Here is a 22,404-nt window from a genome sequence, read left to right as displayed (position 1 = left end):
ATCAGTAGTTATTTTATATTTTCTTCCAGGTTACTGATGTATTGAATTTTATTGGGCCAAGAGCCAATCCCTGCAGGACCCCACAAGAAATAACTGCTCCATGAGTCCCTATTTAGTTATATTTTGAGACATATAAATTAATCAGTTTTTAATCCCGTCAGTCTCTGGCTGAGGACCTTATAGTTTCTTTGCCAAAATCCACATGGCTAGGTGGCCAGGTGGGAGGGAAGGAGCATGCCACATGGTCATAGTGCCCACAGAGGAGTGTTTCCATTGTACAGTTCTTGGGGTGCTGGGAGAGGGTAACCCCCAGCTAGGCTCCATTTTCCCCTAGTGCAGCAGAGCCTGTTTGCACCATTGTTTGCAGCTGCTGTGCCTGCTTTTAAGCTAAGCTGAGCAAGTAAATTCTGGATGTCACAGACACTGATGCTTGAGAAACTCCACTGTGCCATTGTACAGCGTCAGTTTCTCAGAGGCCAACAACCCTAATATGGTGGTGTGTGAACCTTCCTGACCTGGTGTTTCTTTCAGGTTTAAATTTTAGTTCTGCAAACATACTGTTAATGGTTATTAGTAGACATGAGCAGTAATAATATTTTCTGTTTTGCAAAACAATTAAGTTTTTGAAAAAAAATTATTCTGTAGAAGAACAACAATGAGAAATTTCTTATCTGAGAATTTTCTCTTTTATGTAGCTTCTCTCCAAATTCATTACTAATACGTTAATGCCCCCCCACCCTGCGGAATTGGGAGTGGTACAGTATTGTTGCTGCGGGATCTAAGACTAAGCTTCACCCTTCAGCTCAGGCCACCAGAAAAGTTTTCAATAGCAGTAGAAACACTCCAACTTATTAACATTAAGACAACGTGATATAATGTATTAAACATATATTGCCTTAAGGTTAATTTAAGTCTCACTCTAGAGAAAAATTTCAAATTTATATTCTCGTCATTTACCAGACTATCAGCATGGGCTGAATTTGGAGAGAAGCTACTGACAAAGTTATCAGGTAAGAAATTTCTGAATCTGTTGCACAGTTTCTATAATCATTCATTACTCATGGGAAGTAACTAGAAATGAATCCCAGAAGTAGCAGTGGAAAGGATAAGCAGAGTTTAATTATTACAGTAGAATAGGCAGGAACAGAAATTCCCCCTACGTAAAGCAAGAACTTTTTAAACTTATAAGTTTAAACTGCAGAGAGATGGCAACTTACTTTGCAAATCTTCCTCTAATGACGCTCATACACTTTTCCCCCCAAGTGCCTCCTGGGCCTTCTGTGAATATTTTCCCCATATGCCTGGCATGCCAACTCGTGCCAGATTTTTACATTTTGCCTGCAGCAACTTTGAGGCCCTGAGGCCTTGGCAGGTTGGATACAATAAGATGAACAGAGTAAAATTGGCATATATACTCAATAAGCTCAAGATGCATCTTCAGAGCTCTAGGAATGCCAATTAATGCCACAACCTTCCAAGGTTAGAAAAAACTGATGGGAGAATTATTTCCCAAGAACAGTGAAAAAAGAAACTTTGCTTGAACAGAAAGGTTTCTGGAGCTAGAAGAATAAGCTATTACTCATGATAAAAGCAGTGTAGTCCTTGTATGAACTAATTCCAAAACTTGCCTTTCGGAGGTCATGGCAAATAGAAAGGCCAGCCACAGGCTCATGTAAAAATCAATCATTCTGATTAAATTTCAGACTTGGAGAATGGAGAATACAATGTGCCTGTCTACAAAATACCGGTATGTTTGGTAACCACTTTTCTAAAGTACTTGTTTGCTGGACTCCAAACAAACCTTCTGGAGAAACTAGCATAGGTGAAATCACCAGAAAAAATAGCTACTGAACTATATAGTAACTGATGTTCTTAGACATTTTGTGTACACATACACTTACAGTGGAATGTATAAGTGCCCAATTCATTCAAGTCAGACTTTTGCCAGCAGTACCACTAGGTGGCAGATGCAACTCTGCCCTCTTTGTGAAAAGGGGCATGGCTACCTCCCTCTCTACTGCTTCATTCTGAAATCTAATACACAAAGTAGCAGGAAAGGTGGGAGGATTGTAGAATGTATATGTGAACAATACATCTAAAACACAATTATGTAGGTAAATAACCATTTTTTTTCCCATTGAGTGATTGGGCACATATACATTTCACTGTAGGTGACTCCCCAGCAGTCGGCTTACAAGTGACTTCTGATTACTTGAAAAGAGACTGCAGCATTGACTTGCCAAAATTGGCATCATCCCAGGAAGTTTGAGTGATAGCATAGCATCTGACAACCATTTTGCTGGCTTGCAAACATCCACTGTAAGTATATTACTCAAGAGAACTGATGAAGTGGTATGAGCCAGCCCTAGTAGAATGGACCATTATTTTCAGAGGAGAAACCTCTTCTAGATTATAGCAGATTTTGATACAGTCAGAAATTCAGTGAAATATATGCTGACTGCCCTTTATCCTTTCAGCAAAGGGTACAAAAGTCTAGCATACAATCTGAAAATTTTCATGTGGTCAAGGTAAAAGGAGAGAGCCTTCCGAATGTCCAAAGTTTGAAGCCTCTACATCTTTGCTAGAATGAGGTTTCAAAAATAATATTCGGAGATGAAAGGTCTGATTGAGGTAGAATGCAGATACAACGTTCAGCATACACTATGGGAAACCATGTCTTTGTTAAATGTCATAAAAGGGGGTCAGCTTATGGTGCCTGCAGCTCCACCACCCTTCTCGCTGAGTAATCGCACATGAAACAGTTTTTATTTACAGCAATGATAGGGAAATTATTGCTAAAGGCTCAAAGGCAGAATCAATTAAACCAGACAATACTTCAGGTCCTTGAGGATATGTATGAAAGACCATTTAAAAATCTATATCCAAGTTACCTGAAAAACTGAAAACTCATCTATGGTAGATGTAGCTTCCAATTCCAAGATACATGTTCCTAGAACTCAGCACTGGCTCAGCACCAGAGTCCAGATCGGGTGCTGTCCAATGAGGTGGCCAATCCCTTCTCTCAGAGGACATAGAATAAGAGCATCTTGAGTGGGGTCCCAGGATTGTAGGAAACCCCCACAGGTTCCAAAAGGGCTGCTGCATTGGCATAGGCCCAGTGACCACTAAGCCAAGCACTCGATGGCACTCCAGTGCCTGAATCAATGGCAAGGTAGGGATGACTGGAGGAGTGGTAGGACTGATTCCTCAGAGGAGAAGTCAGTCTGATGACCACGAAAAAGTAATTCCCACCAATGCCACATGTCGGTGCTGAGGCGTGGAAGCCTGCATCAGGGCCAACATGGTTGGTTTCCCCTTAGACAGTACCACAGAGCCCGGTACAGGACAATAACTGGTGGCCACACATTCTCTCCTGCCTGCTGGCACCGATACCACCAACTCCTGTACTGCGAGTGATAGCAGGTCCCAGGCAGCAGCAATGCCTCTGGTGTGGACAGCACCCCAAAAGCGCTGGTACTACACTGTCCCTCAGGCTAAGTTCCCTCTAAGCTGCATTGCCACAGTCGCACAGCAGCCTATTAAGTGCCATGCAGACACACAGGGCTGCGGCGGGGAGAGGAACCCCTCCCCTCAGCCCCAACCCAGCCCTGGCCTGCTGGGCCAAGGGAGAGTCGCCTATCCTGTGGCCCAACCCAGCCCTGGAGCTGCCATGGAGAAAAGAGGTGTCTCTCCCCTCCAGCCCAGGTGCTGTTGCAGGGGGAGAGCGCTGGGGGGAGTTCTCTCTCGCTGCTGTAGCCCCGAAAGCAGCCTGCACCCCAAACCCCTCATTCCCCAGTCCCACCCCAGAGCCCCTCAAACTCGGGCCCACCCCGGAGCCTGCACCCCCACCTGGAGTCCTTGCCCCCACGCACACTCCAACCCTCTGCCCCAGCCCTGAACTCCCTCCCACACTCTGAACCCCTCGGCCCCTCCCCCGCCACATTAATTTTGTTATGTGCACCAATATGGAGGTGATGTGTCATACATCACCTCCATATTTGTGCTCAAAACAAAATTCATTCCACACATGCATGAGAAAAATTAGAGGGAACGCTGCCCTCCGGTGCCAAAGATTCAGCCCGTGTCTCAACAGTGTCTGCATAGGGACTGGGGGTCAACAACACCAACTGCTGCGATGCTGGGGCAAAGGAATGGCCTGACTTAGGTTGCACTCCTCTCTGCTCCACTGGCCAGGCCTTCTTTGGTGTCAGGGCACAACCCTTCTTGGCCGGCTGTTTCTTATGCCTCTTCCCTCGGCACTGGGGATGGTGAACGATGCCATGACTCTCGCCCGGCGGGGGGAGTGCACCTCACAAATGCCGAGGTGCTTGGTGCCAAGTCCAACCAGCTCACCTCAGAGGAAGTTCTCAGTGCCGCTTCCATAAGTATCATCTTCAACCTGGCCTCCCAGTCCTTCTTCGTACGGGGTTTAAGGTCTCTGCAAATCTGACAATGATCCCCGATGTTAGTCTCATCCAAGCACTTGAGGCAACTAGAGTGCAGGTCACTCAGGGGCATAGCCTTGTTGCAGAAGACAGAGCTTGAAGCCAAGTAACTGAGGCATGCCTCAGTACCAGGTATGGACAAAACTCCACTAACGAATAGAGAAAAACAAACTATACTAATGAAGATTAACTATATACAACTATCAGAAAAACAAAGACCACAGAGAAAGCTTACCGTAGCAAGGAGAACAGTTTTAGAGACCATCACGTGCAGTAAAAAGGAACTGAGGGGACACGGGGTGGGCTGGGCCCTTTATATCAGTGCTATAAGCATGTGACACCAGAGGGCGCCTGAGCTGCTCTGATGGATTCCGCTGAGGGGGAGATTTCCGGCAACTGTACTCAAGGCGCCCACGCACCTACAGTGGAGTAGGCATGTACAAGCACTCAAAGAAAAACTAAGACAGAAATCACTATTTCTTTGTCCTCATGGGGAATGAGATATAAATAGGACATTTATCTCTTACAAGGCCCTTGCCTAAACAAAGTAGGTAACTTTTGTGCCTATTGGGGACAGGAAAAGCAGCCATGAATGTGACACACTGCTTACATCAAGGGAATTTCTACAAGCAAAAAAACCTTCAAACAACTATTAACTAACTAAACTATAACTATACTAAAGTGACCTATAACTATATACAAAGCAGAAACCAGTTTCTAAGCTAACTAAAGTTCAAGAGCAACAGGGAGCTCCAATTCCTGCCATGGGCAGAAAGAAGGAACTGAAATGGAGCAGATGGCCATGCCTGTTTTATTCTGTTAGCTCTGTGCAGGAGGAGCGCATAGGCACATGCACTGCCTAGTGGTACTACTGGCAAGTCTTCAACAAGAGGGCATTGAGTACATACACCTATAGCAGAAAGTATACATGCACAACCACCTGAAGGAGAATTTTGGATTATATTTGCATTACAATTACATCTAGAGGTTACAGCCCCATTGTGATGAGCTCTGCACAGACACAGAAGCAGTCCCTGCCCCATAGAGCGTTCTGTCTCCTCTTGAACTGTAATGTAGACAAATGAATGAAATATCCAAGTTATGTCTGGATGCCACATTTTATTGGACGTTAATCTAGAATCCATGCCCAACTACACTTTTCTTCCAATACCCAAACTTTTAACTGTACGTGTTCCAAAACTGAATGAAGAGGTCCCTGCTTCTAGAGGTCTGGTGTTTTGTGTAAATACAATGTGGGGTCATTGGCTATCTAGCAAGTCCAAAGTGCCTTCAGGTCCAGTGGAAGACTATGAAGAGGACTTCAACTCTCCTTTTTCTCTATCTTTTACGTGAACTGTCTTGAAGGTAGCAGATAGTGTCCTGGATAGACCAACTGTTTCCCATTGTCATAAAAAAGTTCTGCTCTCTGGTTACTCCCTGGTTTTGGAAAGGATATAAACACTCATGCCTCAATCATAAGTCAACCTCAAATGGTAGACAACTTCCTCTGAATACCATAATTGTTCATTGTGTGGCTTCTTGCACCTTCTACTGATGCTGCCGATACTGGTCACTGCCACAGACGGGGTACTGGAATCAACTGGCCACTGGTCCAATCCCATATGGCCACGTCCGTGGAGTCTGGGGGAAAAAACATCACCCCCCTACTAGAGATGTCAAAATGAACTAAAAGAATGCATTTTATGAGATTTCGGAAATCAACTCTCCATAAACAGTAAACAAGGGTCCAGAATGAAAGTTGGATTGACTTTCGGCTTCTTGTTTGTACTTACCTGCCCACTAAGGGGCAGTTGGATGCGATCTGAAACCACCACCTAATATTGCATTGCATCAAATGCATGGTTCTAGGTCCTCACCAGGAATTTCTGCAGGTGCATTGAGAAACCCACTCAAGGGATGAAACTAATGCATGGCACAAGCAATCCTAACCATTGAAGATAACTGACTATCCCTCAGGAAAAAAATTGATGCAATGAAGTTTGCATCTCTGCAAATCTCACCATTAGGGCAACAGCCATGTCTGTTTTGACCGCTGGGTGAGCAATTCTCTGCATTGCGATCAAAAGATGTTCTTTATTTTGAAGACTTGGTGGCTCTGAATCCTTTCCAGCTGTTGTCCATTTATGAACGGGTCTGTTTCAATGAACAGGGTACTGATTAGCATGCTGTCTATGAATGGGTATAGGGTGCATAACATGCAACTTGTGCCTTGCTGTGACTAATCACCAGTCACCTACGACTCTGGGTGCAGGGAGTGAGAAGAAGAAAGGGAGAGTCTTGTACAGGCTATACTGGGTCACACCAAAGGTCCATCTAGCTTGTATCCTGTCTCCCAACAGTGGCCAATTCCAGGTGCCCCAGAGGGAATGAACAGAACATGTAATCATCAAGTGATCCATCGCCTGTTGCCCATTCTCACCTTCTGGCAAACAGAGACTAGGAACACCATCCCTGCCCATCCTGGCTAATAGTCATTGATGGACCTATCCTCTGTGAATTTATCTAGTTCTTTTTTGAACCCCATTATAGTCTTGGCCTTCACAGCATCCTCTGGCAAGAAGTTTCACAGGTTGACTGTGTGTTGTGTGAAAAAATACTTCCTTTTGTTTTAAACCAGCTGCCTATTAATTTCATTTGCTGATCCCTAGTTCTTGTGTTATGAGAAGGAGTAAATAACACTTACTTATTTACTTTCTCCATACCAGTCATGATTTTATAGACCTCTATCATATCCTCCCTTAGTTGTCTCTTTTCCAAGCTGAAAAGTCCCAGTCTTATTAATCTCTCCTCATACGGAAGCCCTAATAATTTTGTTGCTTTTCTGAACCTTTTCCAGTTCCAATATATCTTTTTTGAGATGGGGCGACCACATCTGCACACAGTATTCAAAAGGTGAGCATACCATGGATTTATATAGAGGCAATATAATATTTTCTGCCTTATTTTCTATCCCTTCCTTAATGATTCCCAGCATGCTGTTCGCTTGTTTGACTGCCGCTGCACATTGAGTGGATGTTTTCAGAAAACTATCCACTATGACTCCAAGACTTCCTCCTTGAGTGGTAACAGCTAATTTAGACTGTGTCATTTGGGATTATGTTTTCCAATGTGCATTACTTTGCATTCATCAACCATGAATTTCATCTGCCATTTTGTTGCCAAGTCACCCAGTTTTGAGAGATCCTTTTGTAGCTCTTCGCAGCCTGCCCGGGACTTAACTATCTTGAGTAGTTTTGTTTCATCTGCAATTTTGCCACCTCACTGTTCACCCCTTTTTCCAGATCATTTATGAATATGTTGAATAGTACTGGTCCTGGTACAGACCCCTGGAGAATACCACTATTTCTCTCTCCATTCTGAAAACTGACCATTCATGCCTACCCTTTGTTTCTTATCTTTTAAACAGTTACCAATCCATGAGAGGACCTTCCCTCATATCCCATGACAGCTTACTTGCGCTTCAGGGCCTTTGTCAAAGTCTTTCTGAAAAATCTTGTCTATATGTTTGTTGACCCCCCTCAAAGAATTCTAGTAGATTGGTGAGGCGTGATTTCCCATTACAAAAGCCAAGTTGACACTTCCCCAACAAATTATATTAATCTATGATAGCCTGTCTTGGAAAGGTCCTGCATGTGGTTTGTTTTTGTGATGCATGTATGGTACTTCTTCCCCTTAAATGGGAGTGGTAGTATGCTATTCATCCTGGCATAGGGACCACACAACAGAGATGGGGTACTGGTACACATATCTTGATTGTGGAAACAGCTTGTTAAAATATCCTTAGAGAGCTTAACAGGCCACCTCTATCTGCACCCCAGGCTGCTTGGCACCCAAGTAAGTACTGTAGGAGCAATCAGAGCTCTACCTAGTAAATCAGGATTTACTGCACACAGGAAGAGATTTCTCACCCCTCTATAATCCATGGGTTGTACAGCTTTGTGGGGAGTGGAATCCTCATGTGCCTCTGTTCTGGTCACAGATTGCCTGAAGTGCTCCTGAGGCTTTAATGTGGAGTAAGCCTGTGGAACAGGGAAGGGGTGGTGAGCAAGACTCTTTCCCTAGCAGAGCAAAGGTTTATGGCTGATGATGATAAGTCACAACTCCATTCCACTCTTGCCTCAAACGTGACACTCTTTCCCTCGCAGAGAGGGGGTCCTTGAGTTGAAAGCCAGGCAGGAACAATTCCCTTTAGGCTGCAGCAGCCTGAGGCAGGACTGCACAGGAGGGAGAAGATTCTCTACATGCCCAGACATGCTGCAAGGTCGGGGAAGGATGGTGAGCATGATACAAAGGACTGCAAGACGTAATATACAGGAGAAAAACTCCAGCAAACACTCACTCAGGAGGAGAAGAGGTTTAACCTTTGATTTTCATCCTACTTGTTGATTAATATTAATCCCTACCTTGCAAAGGACACACCTGTTTTTGCTTTCTTGGGAGTTTGCAAGACTTATCCCTGAGACAGTCATGAAAATCTCTTAATTCACAATAGGAAGAAGGGGAGTTGCATAGAAGCCCTGATTCTTTTCCCAGGGAGCTGACAACCCACTTAAGCATATGAGGGACACTGGATCCTTTTGGAAACTTTCACCCCATCTCCCTACCTCCAACCTGGGTCTGTTGTAGGACTTACCCTTGAGCCAACCGGATAATTTCCTTCTCAACCTAAGACTCCCTCCTCGCCCCAAAAAAAGCTTAGAAGCTCCTAGTAAGGCTTTTCTGTGTTGCAGTCCTGGCTCCTCAGGGAATGGGGAAAGACCCAATAGGTCAGTCTGACTCTGAGCCCCATACCCTGGCAGTGCAAGAGTTGTCTGGCTGGGAACAGGCAGGGCATAATTCACATACTGTAGAGCCTGTAACTACCTCCTCACATATGAAACACTGTTTAAATTTAGATAGGTATTTGCAGGGCAGCTCTGCCATGGCTGAGTGGGGACAGAGTACTCCAATAGGCAGCAGCAGATGGTGGTAGAAACCAGAACACTACCATGTACCCAATCTGGGAGGGAGGAAGGGAGGGAGAAGGAAGACAACTAAGTCACAACTGCATGAAAACTATTAAATAAAATATTTTAAAACAAAATGGTTGGAAGAAACTGAACCACAAAATGTATTCCACTGCTAGAGGCAGAAAATCTGGTAGGTTGAGCTGAGGGCAGAGATTAGGCCTGAAGCCTCAGGCAGTCACATTGGACTGCCTCTGAATTCCACAAGTTGGAGGCAGTAGGCCATTTATAATGAATGGTGACAGAAGCTGTGCAACAGAAAGTCTCTGAATTTTTTTGTAAAACAGCTGCCAGGCCTCCGGAAGGACAGCCTGGGAAGCTGGCCAGGCAGGAAGTGGGCACCCAGAAAACTGCTCAGGAGCCTGGGACCCTAGAAGCCTGGTCTCCCAAGACATCCAGACTCTTGCTTCCCCATCAATCCGCCTGTTTTCCATGAGAATTTTATTGAAATCGGCACGTTATGAAGAATGTTTAATTCAGAGTCAGTATTTTCCAACAGGGGAAGAAAAAAAGTCAGAAAATTTCAAATTTCAGTTAATTTTCCCAGATAGGGAACATCTATAGTTCCCTCAGGAATGTTGTTCAGCAATCAGTAGGAAGAGAGATGATCTGTACAATCTTGAATAGAAAGGCTAAAAAAGCACTCACTCTCTATTATGAACAATTCTGACAACTCCTGCACTACTTCACTTAACTTTGTCTCATACACCCAAATAAACGCAGGACAGAAAGCTATGCTGTATATATATACAGAGAGAAAGGGAGAGAGAGAGATGGGGGGCGAGGGGGGGGAGAGAGAGAGAGAGAGATCACTAAACCCCTCCCCACCTCTAAAATAACTATCCTGTAAATTTGACACTACAGTGCTCTCCACCCTGCCCAGCTTGAGTAACACCCACCACTTGTAGTTCCTCCTAGCTGATGATAGACAATATAAAACAAAGAAATAAAGTGTGATTGTACTGACCCTCTTAAAAAAAAATTCTATAGTCAAGCTGATTAAAAGTACAATTCTAACTCTTTAAAGGAAACGGTAAGCATGTAAGCTATGTACATATGTAGGAGAAAAGGGTTGGGGGTTTTTTGTTTGTTTGTTTTTTTAAATATTATGTGGCCTATAACTAACCCTTTTTTCTTTCTGATGGCAGGCAAAAGCCCAGCCCAGGTAGACTCCTATATCATCAGAGGCAAGCACATCTGTCTGAAGAGACGTGAGGGACTGCTGCAGGCCCTAAGAGACATAAGAAGGTGGAGGCACCCCTGTAAACAATCTGTAGCAGTGGGGAGCTAATTTCCTCCCAATAGGAAGTGAGAGCTGGGAACTGTAAAGAGCAGATATTCTCACCATACTTACCAGGGGGAGGGGAGGGGAAGAGAATGTATATGCAATGTTACAGGGACCCACTTGCAACTGATAGGAGAAAAGAGATGAGAGAAACCACCTGTTTCCCCTCCAACACCTTTAGCAAGAATACAAGCGAGAAGGGCAGCATTCCACAATTTCCCCCATCCCATACTGAAGGAAGGGGCAATGTGGGGGAGGCATGGAAGATCACCTTGTTTGCACCCCAAAAAATGTAATACTCTGAGCAGATTTGGCAGGGAAGAACACCCCTCACTCAAAGATGAAGAGGAAGAAAACACTGTGGAGTACTCAATAGCCTAGTTACATTGATCCTGGCCCCAAGCACTAAGCCTCTGGCTCCTCCCACTGTTCCTGAAGAGCCACAAACTGACCCTTTTTAAGGGACTGTCTTCACTGTGGGCTAAATCAGCACTGCTGCAATCAATGCAGTGGTGTTGATTTAGTGGGTCTGGTGAAGATGCAGTAAGTTGAAGGGAGAGCGCTCTCCTTTTAACTTCAGTGCTCTACCTCACTGAGAGGCAGAAGCTATGTCGATAGGATAGAGTGTCCCGACTACATAGCGCGGTGCAGACACTGTGGTAATTCAATGTAAACTATGTCGACTTAAGTTACGTAACACAAGCTGCGTAACTTACATCGACCTACCTTGCAGTGTAGACACGGCCTAATTCTCCTAGTGGCCTTTTGATTTCTTCTAGAGGTATATGAGAGCTAGGTACCATTAACCTCTCATGGAGGGAGGTGGGCTTTTTGGAATAATGTGACCTCAAGTTTGCATTTCTTGGTTTTCTATCATTTGAGGAATTTTGCTTTTTTTTTTTTTTTTTTTTAAAGCAAACATTTTTGTAAAGTAATATACATTTAAACCATTGATATGCGCCTTCAATCTCAGGCTTCACCGTAACTAAGTTTTTGTGTTGAAATATAAATATAACTTGTATTCACTATGAAGCCTAAAATCTGTATAAATTTTTTTCACAATACTGGCTGAATAACCAAATGTAAAGTACAGACCTCATTAATGACTATACAAAGAGAAAGCCCCCAAAAAACCCAATTCTTGGATTCCTACTACTGAAAATTTGATAAAATAAACCTCAAAAAAACAAAATTAATAAACCCCAAAACACAGAAGACCTGTATATAATTAACATTAGTTTAGTTAAAAAGGCAACCTTTTATTAGCAAGAAGAGGAAGAAAAGCCAGAGTTGAAGTATTACACAATTTGGGGGTTTTCCTGCCACTACCTGTTTTTATCCACTATAAATTTTCAAAATGCCCATCTGAAATCCTACTATTCAAACCAGCCTGCACAGTGCTCAATACTACATCCAATCTTCCCTGAATATTTTAACTTTTATCCTATAATAAGAGTCAAACTACTGTACTTTTATTCAAAAGAAATTTAGAACGGTCATGGAAACACACATTGAATCATCTCACTAAAGATGCAGGAACAACTTTCCACAAAATGATAGAGAACAATTTGTAAAGTCTAAAGATCAATGTGCACAAAAACACCAAATAAAAGACAGATGTTCAAAAAACAGAAATTCCAAATTGAAGAAACTGTCTGTAGTCTTGCTTTTACATTTTTCATACCCTGAGGTCTCCTCTAATAAATCTGAAACTTGGGCTCATTTTTTTTTTTGTCACAGATAAGTACAAATTACATACAATATAGCTGTGTGTAAGAATGCAATCTGAATAAATTTTCAGGAAAAAGATCTTGGAGTCATCGTGGATAGTTCTCTGAAAATGTCCACGCAGTGTGCAGAGGCGGTCAAAAAAGCAAACAGGATGTTAGGAATCATTAAAAAGGGGATAGAGAATAAGACTAAGAATATATTATTGCCCTTATATAAATCCATGGTACGCCCACATCTCGAATACTGTGTACAGATGTGGTCTCCTCACCTCAAAAAAGATATTCTAGCACTAGAAAAGGTTCAGAAAAGGGCAACTAAAATGATTAGAGGTTTGGAGAGGGTCCCATACGAGGAAAGATTAAAGAGGCTAGGACTCTTCAGCTTGGAAAAGAGAAGACTAAGGGGGGACATGATAGAGGTATATAAAATCATGAGTGATGTTGAGAAAGTGGATAAGGAAAAGTTATTTACTTATTCCCATAATACAAGGACATGGGGTCACCAAATGAAATTAATAGGCAGCAGGTTTAAAACAAATAAAAGGAAGTTCTTCATGCAGCGCACAGTCAACTTGTGGAACTCCTTACCTGAGGAGGTTGTGAAGGCTAGGACTATAACAATGTTTAAAAGGGAACTGGATAAATTCATGGTGGCTAAGTCCATAAATGGCTATTAGCCAGGATGGGTAAGAATGGTGTCCCTAGCCTCTGTTCGTCAGAGGATGGAGATGGATGGCAGGAGAGAGATCACTTGATCATTGCCTGTTAGCTTCACTCCCTCTGGGGCACCTGGCATTGGCCACTGTCGGTAGACAGATACTGGGCTAGATGGACCTTTGGTCTGACCCGGTACAGCCATTCTTATGTTATGTAATATTTTTTTAAAAGACTGATAAAACAATTTAGGTACTCTCTCTATGTGCTTTGAATAGTAAGATTGTCAATAAAAAACAGAAGCTTTTCACCCAATTAAACTCTGCTTCCCATTAATCCCGGTAGCGCTCCGTCTACAAGGGGACCATATCCCTTTGAGGTTTGCCATGATGATAATAATGAAATTCTGCTCCTATTAATTAATTTTCTATGTTGAATACATAGAAGTAAGATGTACACAGAACATTGTACTACCTTGCTTTATTCTGTCAAAGAGCACCTCTTTCAAAAGTCTAACTACATTCCTTCCAGTGAACCATGCTCTCTTACATACTGTTCTGAAGTTGCTGCAATCAATTTACCCATAACAAAATATAAAATCACTTTTTACAAAAAAAAAATTTTGTTTAACCAAGCAGCATTGGGAAGTGACAATCAAAATCTTTCACATATCCATCTACTGTAGCCTGTCTGTAGCAGTATAACATTTAAAAAAAAACACTGAGGCCTCTTCTTGAATATATATAGTTTAGTTTCAATAGACTCTTCTCCACTGAGTACATCCAAAGCTGTCCAAAATTTAAGCAGTAACACTTCCAAAACTATCTTACAAAATTCAGTTCTCTCCATGTAACATATAACTTTGCATCATCTTATCTATGTTACATCTTGTATCCAAAGTTCCATGAGATAACATCCCGCATTTGTTTATACCTCAGAACAAATCAGGCTTTCCTCCTTTTTTTAAAAATTCAAGGATGATAATGTATACCAAAGATAATAGTCTAAAACAGTCATTTCCCAGTTTGCCTAGTAATAACTGCATGATTGCATGTAAGCTCTCAAAGTAAAGCATCCATCCTTTTAGTACTTCATGTTCCACCATTTTCCCAACGTTTTCATTAATGTCAAAATAATGTTGAGAATACATTATGATGCACGTAGTCACTGACAATTGTTAATTCAAGGACAAAAAAGTACGGTACTTGGGCCTGTTCACACATGTACAACTATAAAATCATAAACATAATTAAAAATAAAACTAACAGTATTAACCTTGGTTTCAAAGGAAACAATACACTTATGCAAGGTTCTTACTACCCACATACCACTTAAAAAAAGATGTCACTCACAATTAACTTTCAAATGAGTCACAATACAAATAACATTTACAAAGAAAAATATTTACATCAGGCTACTGTTAACTAAGATGAAACATTTTCACTTCATGACAACCCAATGAAAGCAATGAAATCTCCATGAGTTTTACATAAAATTGTGTCATGAAGGCTAGACCAAGCAAATTTAATGGATTAATTCATCTCACAATTTGCCCTGTTAATTGGATCAAGTTTCAACACAACCAAGCTGTAAAATTCAACAGCTATTGAGGCTTACCTTATGTGCTGGCACTAGATTAACTAAAACTGTATCCAAAAGCTCCTGAGACACAGTATCTCCTTCACAAATGATAGAGCTCATCAAATCCACCATGTGCATGTGTACTTTTTGATTATGACCATTGCTGAAAAAAAAAAAGTTCTCCTAGTGTTACAATATGAAAGTCTCATAACTGTGATGTCATTAGTTCAATGTTCAGCTTGAAATTCTAAATAAATATTATAAAAATATGGAACAAATCAACAAAAATGTTAAGTAATGCACATGTACCGGTGGCACAAAAATAAGCAAGGGAAAGTTCAGGTAAAATGTGTTCGTTTACACCAGTAGTGTGAACACTAGTGTAAGTAAACCAAACAGATCCTATCTAACCACAAAACTCAAATTTGGGAAAATGAAACGCATAAATAATACTGTCAACTCAGTGCAGACAGTAAATTCTTATTAACAGTAAAAAAATCTACATAAGTGACCACTGACCAAAAAAACAAGGTACTAAAATAGAGAAGAACAGAAAAATACAGAAAGACCAAGTCTGGGTCATGACTGGAGATGTGATATGAGAATACGTACTTCCAAAGTAGGGACTAAATGCATTTAATCTATTGTCTACATCCTTTTTTTAAAATTTTTATTTGAGTTAAGTTTCAAAGATAAGATGAATACAAACAAATAGGCAGTAAATACAAAAACAGTGCCTTTTTTAAAAAGGAACATTTCCTAAAGAAGTCGTTTTTAAATTTTGGGCTAGAAAGTTTGTTTCTGTTTCATTTGTTTTAAGGATATTATACAGACAAAAACCCAAAAAAGAGTAGAGCTAGAGTGAGCTCTCATTTTCTACACTCTCAGACACTATCTTGGAAATATTTCCCACACTTCTGACCTAAGATAATATCTAAATAAAACATGCAACTACATTTTTAAAGCTTTTGTATATTCACTAGTTATTCTCCAAACACTAATACATTTTGATATCAGCAAGATTTTTGGAAAGAGGAGGTGGGTAACTGAATCCTCCCACAAAGTATTATCTGAAAAACGAGGCAGAACATATACTTTTTTAATCCTAGGCAGAAACATAAGTATACTAAACGGAATTCTTAAAACAGAAATGTTAAGCTTTGATTACTACAATAGGAAGACTAAAAGCTTTAATGAGCAAGCAGAATATATACAGATCCAATGTTTAAATCAGAATAGTTTTCCTGAAATATATAATTAAAACTATATCAATCAGAATATACTTACTTTATTACGGAAAACAGCGTTCTGTACAACTGTGTGAAAATTTCATTGCTGTCTTCTAGCTCAAAGCATATATTATATGATTTGACCCAAGCAATATTCTATGTTGGGAGGGGAAAGAAAAGGGTACAGTAGTTATTACAAGAACTTGAAAAAGTAATAATAATAAATACTAATACTTTTAACTTACCTCAAGTAAATAAAAATATCTATTGAATTGTGGGCTTTTTGTATCTTCTAATCCTTTCAGTTGCCTTGTTATAAACATAAATATATCCTAGAAAGAACAAACAGAAAAGTAATTTGTTTAATCACATCACTTATGACTATTTAACTAAATTGTCTAAATATTCTTTTTGAACTGTTCACCACATTCCCCACTACAGAATTCCCACAAAAGCCAGAGAAACCAATCCTCACTGACCCTGGAAACTAGGACAATAAATAAATCTACACAGACTTATGTGAGCGATAGTAATCCTTAGAAAGTTTCACCTTGGTAACAAGGTCAGGAAGGAGTTAATGTTGGTTAAGTTTCACATGAAAACATTCAGCTTGATCGACAGAAGGAAGCCTAGAGAAAGTTCCATTCTGCACTTGGCAGACATGACCCATGGGGTCAATGGAAACATTATGCATCCTCTTGCAAGCTGGATTTTCATTTCACAGTGCAACAGTTTTATCTGTTTGATTTTGGGGAGAGAGGTAGCCTTTTTTTTAAAATAGAATTTTAACCTGTACACAGTGTTTGTCCATCTCTGTTAGCATTCAAAACTAGCATACTGAGCAATGTTCCCTCTAATTTTTTATATTCATATGCAGAATGAAGTTTGTGTGTACCAATATGGAGGTGACGTTTGGCGGGTGTTCCGAGGGGTTCAGAGTGTGGGAGGGGGTTTAGGGCTGGGGCAGAGGGTTGAGGTGTGGGAGGGGTTAGGGCTCTGGGATAGGGCCAGGGCTGAGGGATTCAGCGGTGGGGCGCTCAGGGCTGGGGCAGAGGGTTGGGGTGCAGGGCTGAGGGCTCCAGCTGGGGGGTGAGGGTTCTGGGGCAGGGCTGAGGAGTTTGGGGTGCAGGCTGCCCCGGGGCTGGGGCCAGAGGACTCTCCCCAGCCCTCTCCCCACCAGCAGCAGCTCCCGGGACCGAGGGATAGGTGCCTATCCCCGCAGCAGCCCTACACACCCCAACTTGCTCCCCTCCCCGCCTACCTCTCTCATCTCCCCAGACCCCTTTGGCTGCCTGCCTGCACAGCCCTTTATAGCCTGCTCCATGGTCGCGCAGCTTAGAGGGAACTTAGATATTGAGCCCTCCCTTGACAGACAAAAAGCAACCAACAAGAAAGGGTTATGGATGCCTCTCTCAAGCTTCAGTTTGTCAAATGAAATTTCCATAGCAACATCTCTTATGAAACAGAAAACTCAAATAGGTAACATTAAACTACAGCATCAGAAAAACAATTATGTACAGACTCTCTGGATTAGTAAGTGACAAACATAGTTATCTTTTAAAACTATTTCATGCACTCAAATCACCAATACATACAGGATAATTATCCCAATCAACTCAAAATTCAAAAGCAAGCGCAACCACCACATGAAGGCAACATCCACAAACTTGACAATTTCCAGACTTCAATGCCTAAAAAGAATCCAGGGATAACCAGTTTGCTACCTTGCGATTCTCTTCTAAGATTTTTCTCACTGAACAAGCCACGGCTCTGGTAGAATAAGAGCATAAGAACAGCCATACTGGGTCAGACCAAAGGTCCATCTAGCCCAGTATTCTGTCTGACAGTGGCCAATGCCAGGTGCCAGGGAATAAACAGAACAAGTTATGAACAAGTGATCCATGCCCTGTCATCTGGCAAATAGAGGCTAGGGATACCTCTAATAGCCATTGATGGGCCTGTCCTCCATGAATTTATCTAGCTTTTTTTTAGAACCATTATAGTCTTGGCCTTCACAACATTCTCTGGCAAAGGGTTCCACAAGTTGACTGTGCACAAGTTGAACGTGCTACCTATTAATTTCATTTGGTGACCCCTAGTTCCGGAAGGAGAAAATAATTCCTTATTTACTTCTTCCACTCCAAGCATGATTTTATAGACCTGTCACATTTCCCCACCCCCTAAGTTGTCTCTTTTCCAAGATGAGAAGTCCCAGTCTTATTAATCTCTCCTCATATGGAAGCTATTCTATACCCCTAAACATTTTTGTAGCCCTTTTCTGAAATGTCTCCAAATCCAATATATCTTTTTGAGATGGGGCAATCACATCTGCACGCAGTATTCAAGAGGTGAGCATACGATGGATTTATATAGAGACAATTTTATATTTTATGTCTTATCTATCCCTTTCTTAATGATTCCCAACATTTTTAGCCTTTTTGACTGCCACTGCACATTGAATGGATGTTTTCAGATCACTATCCACAATGACTCCAAGACATCGTTCTTGAGTGGGAAAAGCTAATTTAGACCCCATCATTTTATATGTGTAGTTGGGATTATGTTTTCCAATGTGCATTACTTTGCATTTATCAACCATGAATTTCATCTGCCATTTTGTTGCCTAGTCCCACAGTTTTGAGAGATCTTTTTGTAGTCCTTCGCAGTCTGCTTTGGACTTCACTATCTTGAGTAGTTTTGTATCATCTGCAAATCTGGCACCTCACCATTAACCCCTTTTTCCAGATCATTTATAAATATGCTGAAGGGATCTGTGATGGGGTTCACTCACCACTGTGGCTTTCCTGCGTGTTAGTGCGCCCCCCCTGGGGTGATGCCTCGCCGCCATCACTCCTGCTCTAGGACTCATGTCTCTCCAAGGACTGCAGCATCCTCTTCAGCAACACAGCCCTCCAGCCATGCCACAGACTGTGCTCTCCCCTTCCTGGGGACCTACAGTGCACTGTTCAGCCACTTACCTTAGTAGCTACTGCAGCAAATTCTCTGGCCACTTCCTTGTGGCCCCAGTAACCTCTTTGCCCTTGTTTCAGGGCCTCAGCCTGCAAAGCCCAGCAACCAGCTAGGAACTGTCTCTCATTCCCCCAGCCCTGCTAGCAGCACTTCTCTGTCCAGGGTGCTGGCAATTCTCTCAACCCTCCAGAGACACAGTCCTTCCTCCCTCAGTTTCTAGCAGAGAACTGCCCTCTTCTGCCCTGCAGCTCCCTTTTTATACGGCTATACCTGGAACCAGCTAGAGCGAATGGCCCAGGATAGAAGACTATGGAGATCTGTTGTTGGCGGCCCATACCCCGGTTGGGGTGACGGGCATGAATGAATGAATGATGAATGACTGGTTGCTCCCTTCAGCACTTTTCTGATTGGCTGCCTCCTGCGCAGTCTCCCAAGGGCTCTATTAACCCCTTAGAGCCCAGTGTGCAGGTGCCCCGTCACAGGATCCTTATTTTGTGTTGGGGAAACAATACACTTATCTTTTCAAAAATACCAACACAGAACCAAAGTCACCTACTGAAGATTTAGAAACCCTACAGTCCTCTTTGGACCCATAGAAAAAAAGATTTCCCATTTTTTAAAGAGGGACAAAAACTTTCCACCACCTTCAAGAAAGTGGTGGAAAGGGAAGAGTGTCAGGATGGGGCAGCCAACTTATTTCTTCTCAGAGGCTAAGGGCACAAAAATCCAACCCTAACAGACAGGCTGACGTATTTAAAATGGTTCAGGGTAAAGCCATGACAGAAGCCAATTCAGACTAAATAAAACTAGTCTCGTGGTAGAGGATGCAGAAGGAACACTCTTCATCATTCTCAAGGCAAATACCAAAGGGACATGGCCATCATGCAGATCAAATGGCATCCAAACTGACTTTTATCTAGGTCTTAAAATGGTCTGGCTGCATACTCCATCTGTCCATCACTCACTCACTATCTCATCGCACCATCAAAGCTTTTGATGACATGATCACCAACCACAAAGTAGCATACCTTGATAAACATGCTTTGTAATTTGTTGGTCTTCATTCCTAGCATATCCATATAGAGAAAGCTGCCAAAAATCAAACCAGTAAAAATGGAAACTGTTGCTGTGTTTGGCTATGAATATTCTCATTGCTGATCTCATCCTACTACATAATATGGAGCAGCTGACGAAGACGAGAATCAGAAAAAAGTCAATTTATCGCTCTTCAACCTTCCCCAGTGCTTCTTCCATATCTCACAGCTATACAATAGTGGTTCTATAGATCTGCAACTTCGTGGTAAGCTTTGATATTACAGTGTCTTCACAGAAGCCACTAAAGGGTTTGGAACTCAGAAATTGTTGCTGCAACAAGAACATCCACATCTTTTGAGCAGTATTGTCTATGATACTTACCTAGTATTTGACAGTTCCCATCTGCTCAATATACTATCCAAACAAGTCAAGAATGACCTGTTGTAATCTAGAATTAGAGGCTACTTGATAGTAACAGGCCAGGAACTTGGTTTCATCCAGACTGATAATCAGACCAGCACACTCTGCTTCTTACCCAATCAGACTGGTCCCCAGCTGCAATGATTCACCATAGTGAGTGAACAAGGCAACATCACTGGCACATTCAACGTCTCAAAGCAAAATGGTATGTTCAGCTAAACACCACTGACATCTGCCTCCTCAAGCTTATCCATTAATCAATGTTTATACTGAACAATGGAGAAAGGACACAGCCTCGCTAAACTCTTATAGGAAACCATGCTATGTATCTACCATTAACTGGAATGCAGCTTACTGTTCCATTATAGAGCTTTTTTATCATAGAATCATAGAATCTCAGGGTTGGAAGGGACCTCAGGAGGTCATCTAGTCCAACCCCCTGCTCAAAGCAGGACCAAACCCAACTAAATCATCCCAGCCAGGGCTTTGTCAAGCCTGACCTTAAAAACCTCTAAGGAAGGAGATTCCACTACCTCCCTAGGTAACCCATTCCAGTTCTTCACCACCCTACTAGTGAAAAAGTTTTTTCTAATGTCCAACCTAAACCTCCCCCTCTGCAACTTGAGACCATTACTCCTTGTTCTGTCATCTTCTACTACTGAGAACAGTCTAGATCCATCCTCTTGGGAACCCCCTTTCAGGTAGTTGAAAGCAGCTATCAAATCCCCCCTCATTCTTTTCTTCTGCAGACTAAACAATCCCAGTTCCCTCAGCCTCTCCTCATAAGTCATGTGCTCCAGCCCCCTAATCATTTTTGTTGCCCTCCGCTGGACTCTCTCCAATTTATCCACATCCTTCTTGTAGCGTGGGGCCCAAAACTGGACACAGTACTCCAAATGAGGCCTCACCAGTGCTGAATAGAGGGGAATGATCACATCCCTCGATCTGCTGGAAATGCCCCTACTTATACAACCCAAAATGCCATTAGCCTTCTTGGCAACAAGGGCACACTGTTGATTCATATTCAGCTTTTCGTCCACCATAACCCCTAGGTCCTTTTCTGCAGAACTGCTGCCCAGCCATTTGGTCCCTAGTCTGTAACAGTGCATGGGATTCTTCCGTCCTAAGTGCAGGACTCTGCACTTGTCCTTGTTGAACCTCATCATATTTCTTTTGGCCCAATCCTCTAATTTGTCTAGGTCCCTCTGTATCCTATCCCTACCCTACCTATCAATAACACTATTTTCCAAGAAGTGCCAAGTCACCTCACCGGAGAGCTTGCAATCTTGCTCAATGCACTGAATCATAGGCCCAATGGAAGTCTACAAGTGCTACACACAGTTTATTAAATTCAGTCATCTTGCCATAGCGGTCTCAAACTAAAAATCTCATCGACAGTGCAGCAACTTGGTCCTAAAGCCACAATGAATAGCCACATGAGTTTAGTCACAAAGTGCATCACTGATTTCTGACATTAATACAGAAGAAAAGATTTTCTCTGGGATCAAGAACATCATAGTACCTCCATAGTTGCTACACTTGGCCTTCTCAAGATCAAGAGCAGTGATGTGATCACAGTAATACCTACGTGCAGAACAAATATTTGATAATGGACTCTTCAATCTAACAGCCAAAGGCAGAAAATGATTTAAGGGTTGGAAGTTGAAGCTAGACAAATTCAGAATAGAAATGGGGCTCAAATTTTTAAACAGTAAAGCAAATTAGCAAGAGTTGCAGAGGATTCTCCATCACTGGCAATTTTTAAATCACAGAAATGTATGACTACAAAGGACCTCGATAGGTCATCTAGCCCAGTCTCCTGTACTGAGGCAGGACTAAATATTATCTAGACCAGTTCTGACAGGTGATTGTCTAACCTGTTCTTAAAAACCTCCAATGACGGAGATTCCACTACCTCCCTAGGTAATTTGTTCCAGTGCTTAGCTACACTTTCAGTTAGGAAGTTTTTCTTAACATCTAACCTAAATCTCCCTTGCTGCAATTTAGGCCCATTACTTCTCTTCCTGT

General features: G+C 42.1%; 1 protein-coding gene across 6 annotated transcripts in view; it reads right to left on the bottom strand.

Moving 5' to 3' along the window:
• The window catches only part of PDS5B (PDS5 cohesin associated factor B), a 254,196-nt gene that overhangs the window by 167,955 nt on the left and 63,837 nt on the right, over positions 1-22,404 (bottom strand). For all 6 annotated transcript variants that reach the window (XM_039535287.1, XM_039535243.1, XM_039535254.1 and 3 more), the window contains 3 exons: positions 16,197-16,283; positions 16,010-16,107; positions 14,759-14,885 (listed from right to left, as the gene is read on the bottom strand). In XM_039535287.1, the coding sequence (XP_039391221.1) occupies positions 14,759-14,885; positions 16,010-16,107; positions 16,197-16,283 (312 nt within the window). The remainder of the gene's footprint in view (positions 1-14,758; positions 14,886-16,009; positions 16,108-16,196; positions 16,284-22,404) is intronic.

Source organism: Mauremys reevesii, linkage group 1 (assembly GCF_016161935.1).
Source record: "Mauremys reevesii isolate NIE-2019 linkage group 1, ASM1616193v1, whole genome shotgun sequence".
Taxonomy (NCBI): domain Eukaryota; kingdom Metazoa; phylum Chordata; order Testudines; family Geoemydidae; genus Mauremys; species Mauremys reevesii.
The sequence above is the reverse complement of the archived record's forward strand: the minus strand, read 5'-3'. Positions and strand labels throughout refer to the sequence as shown.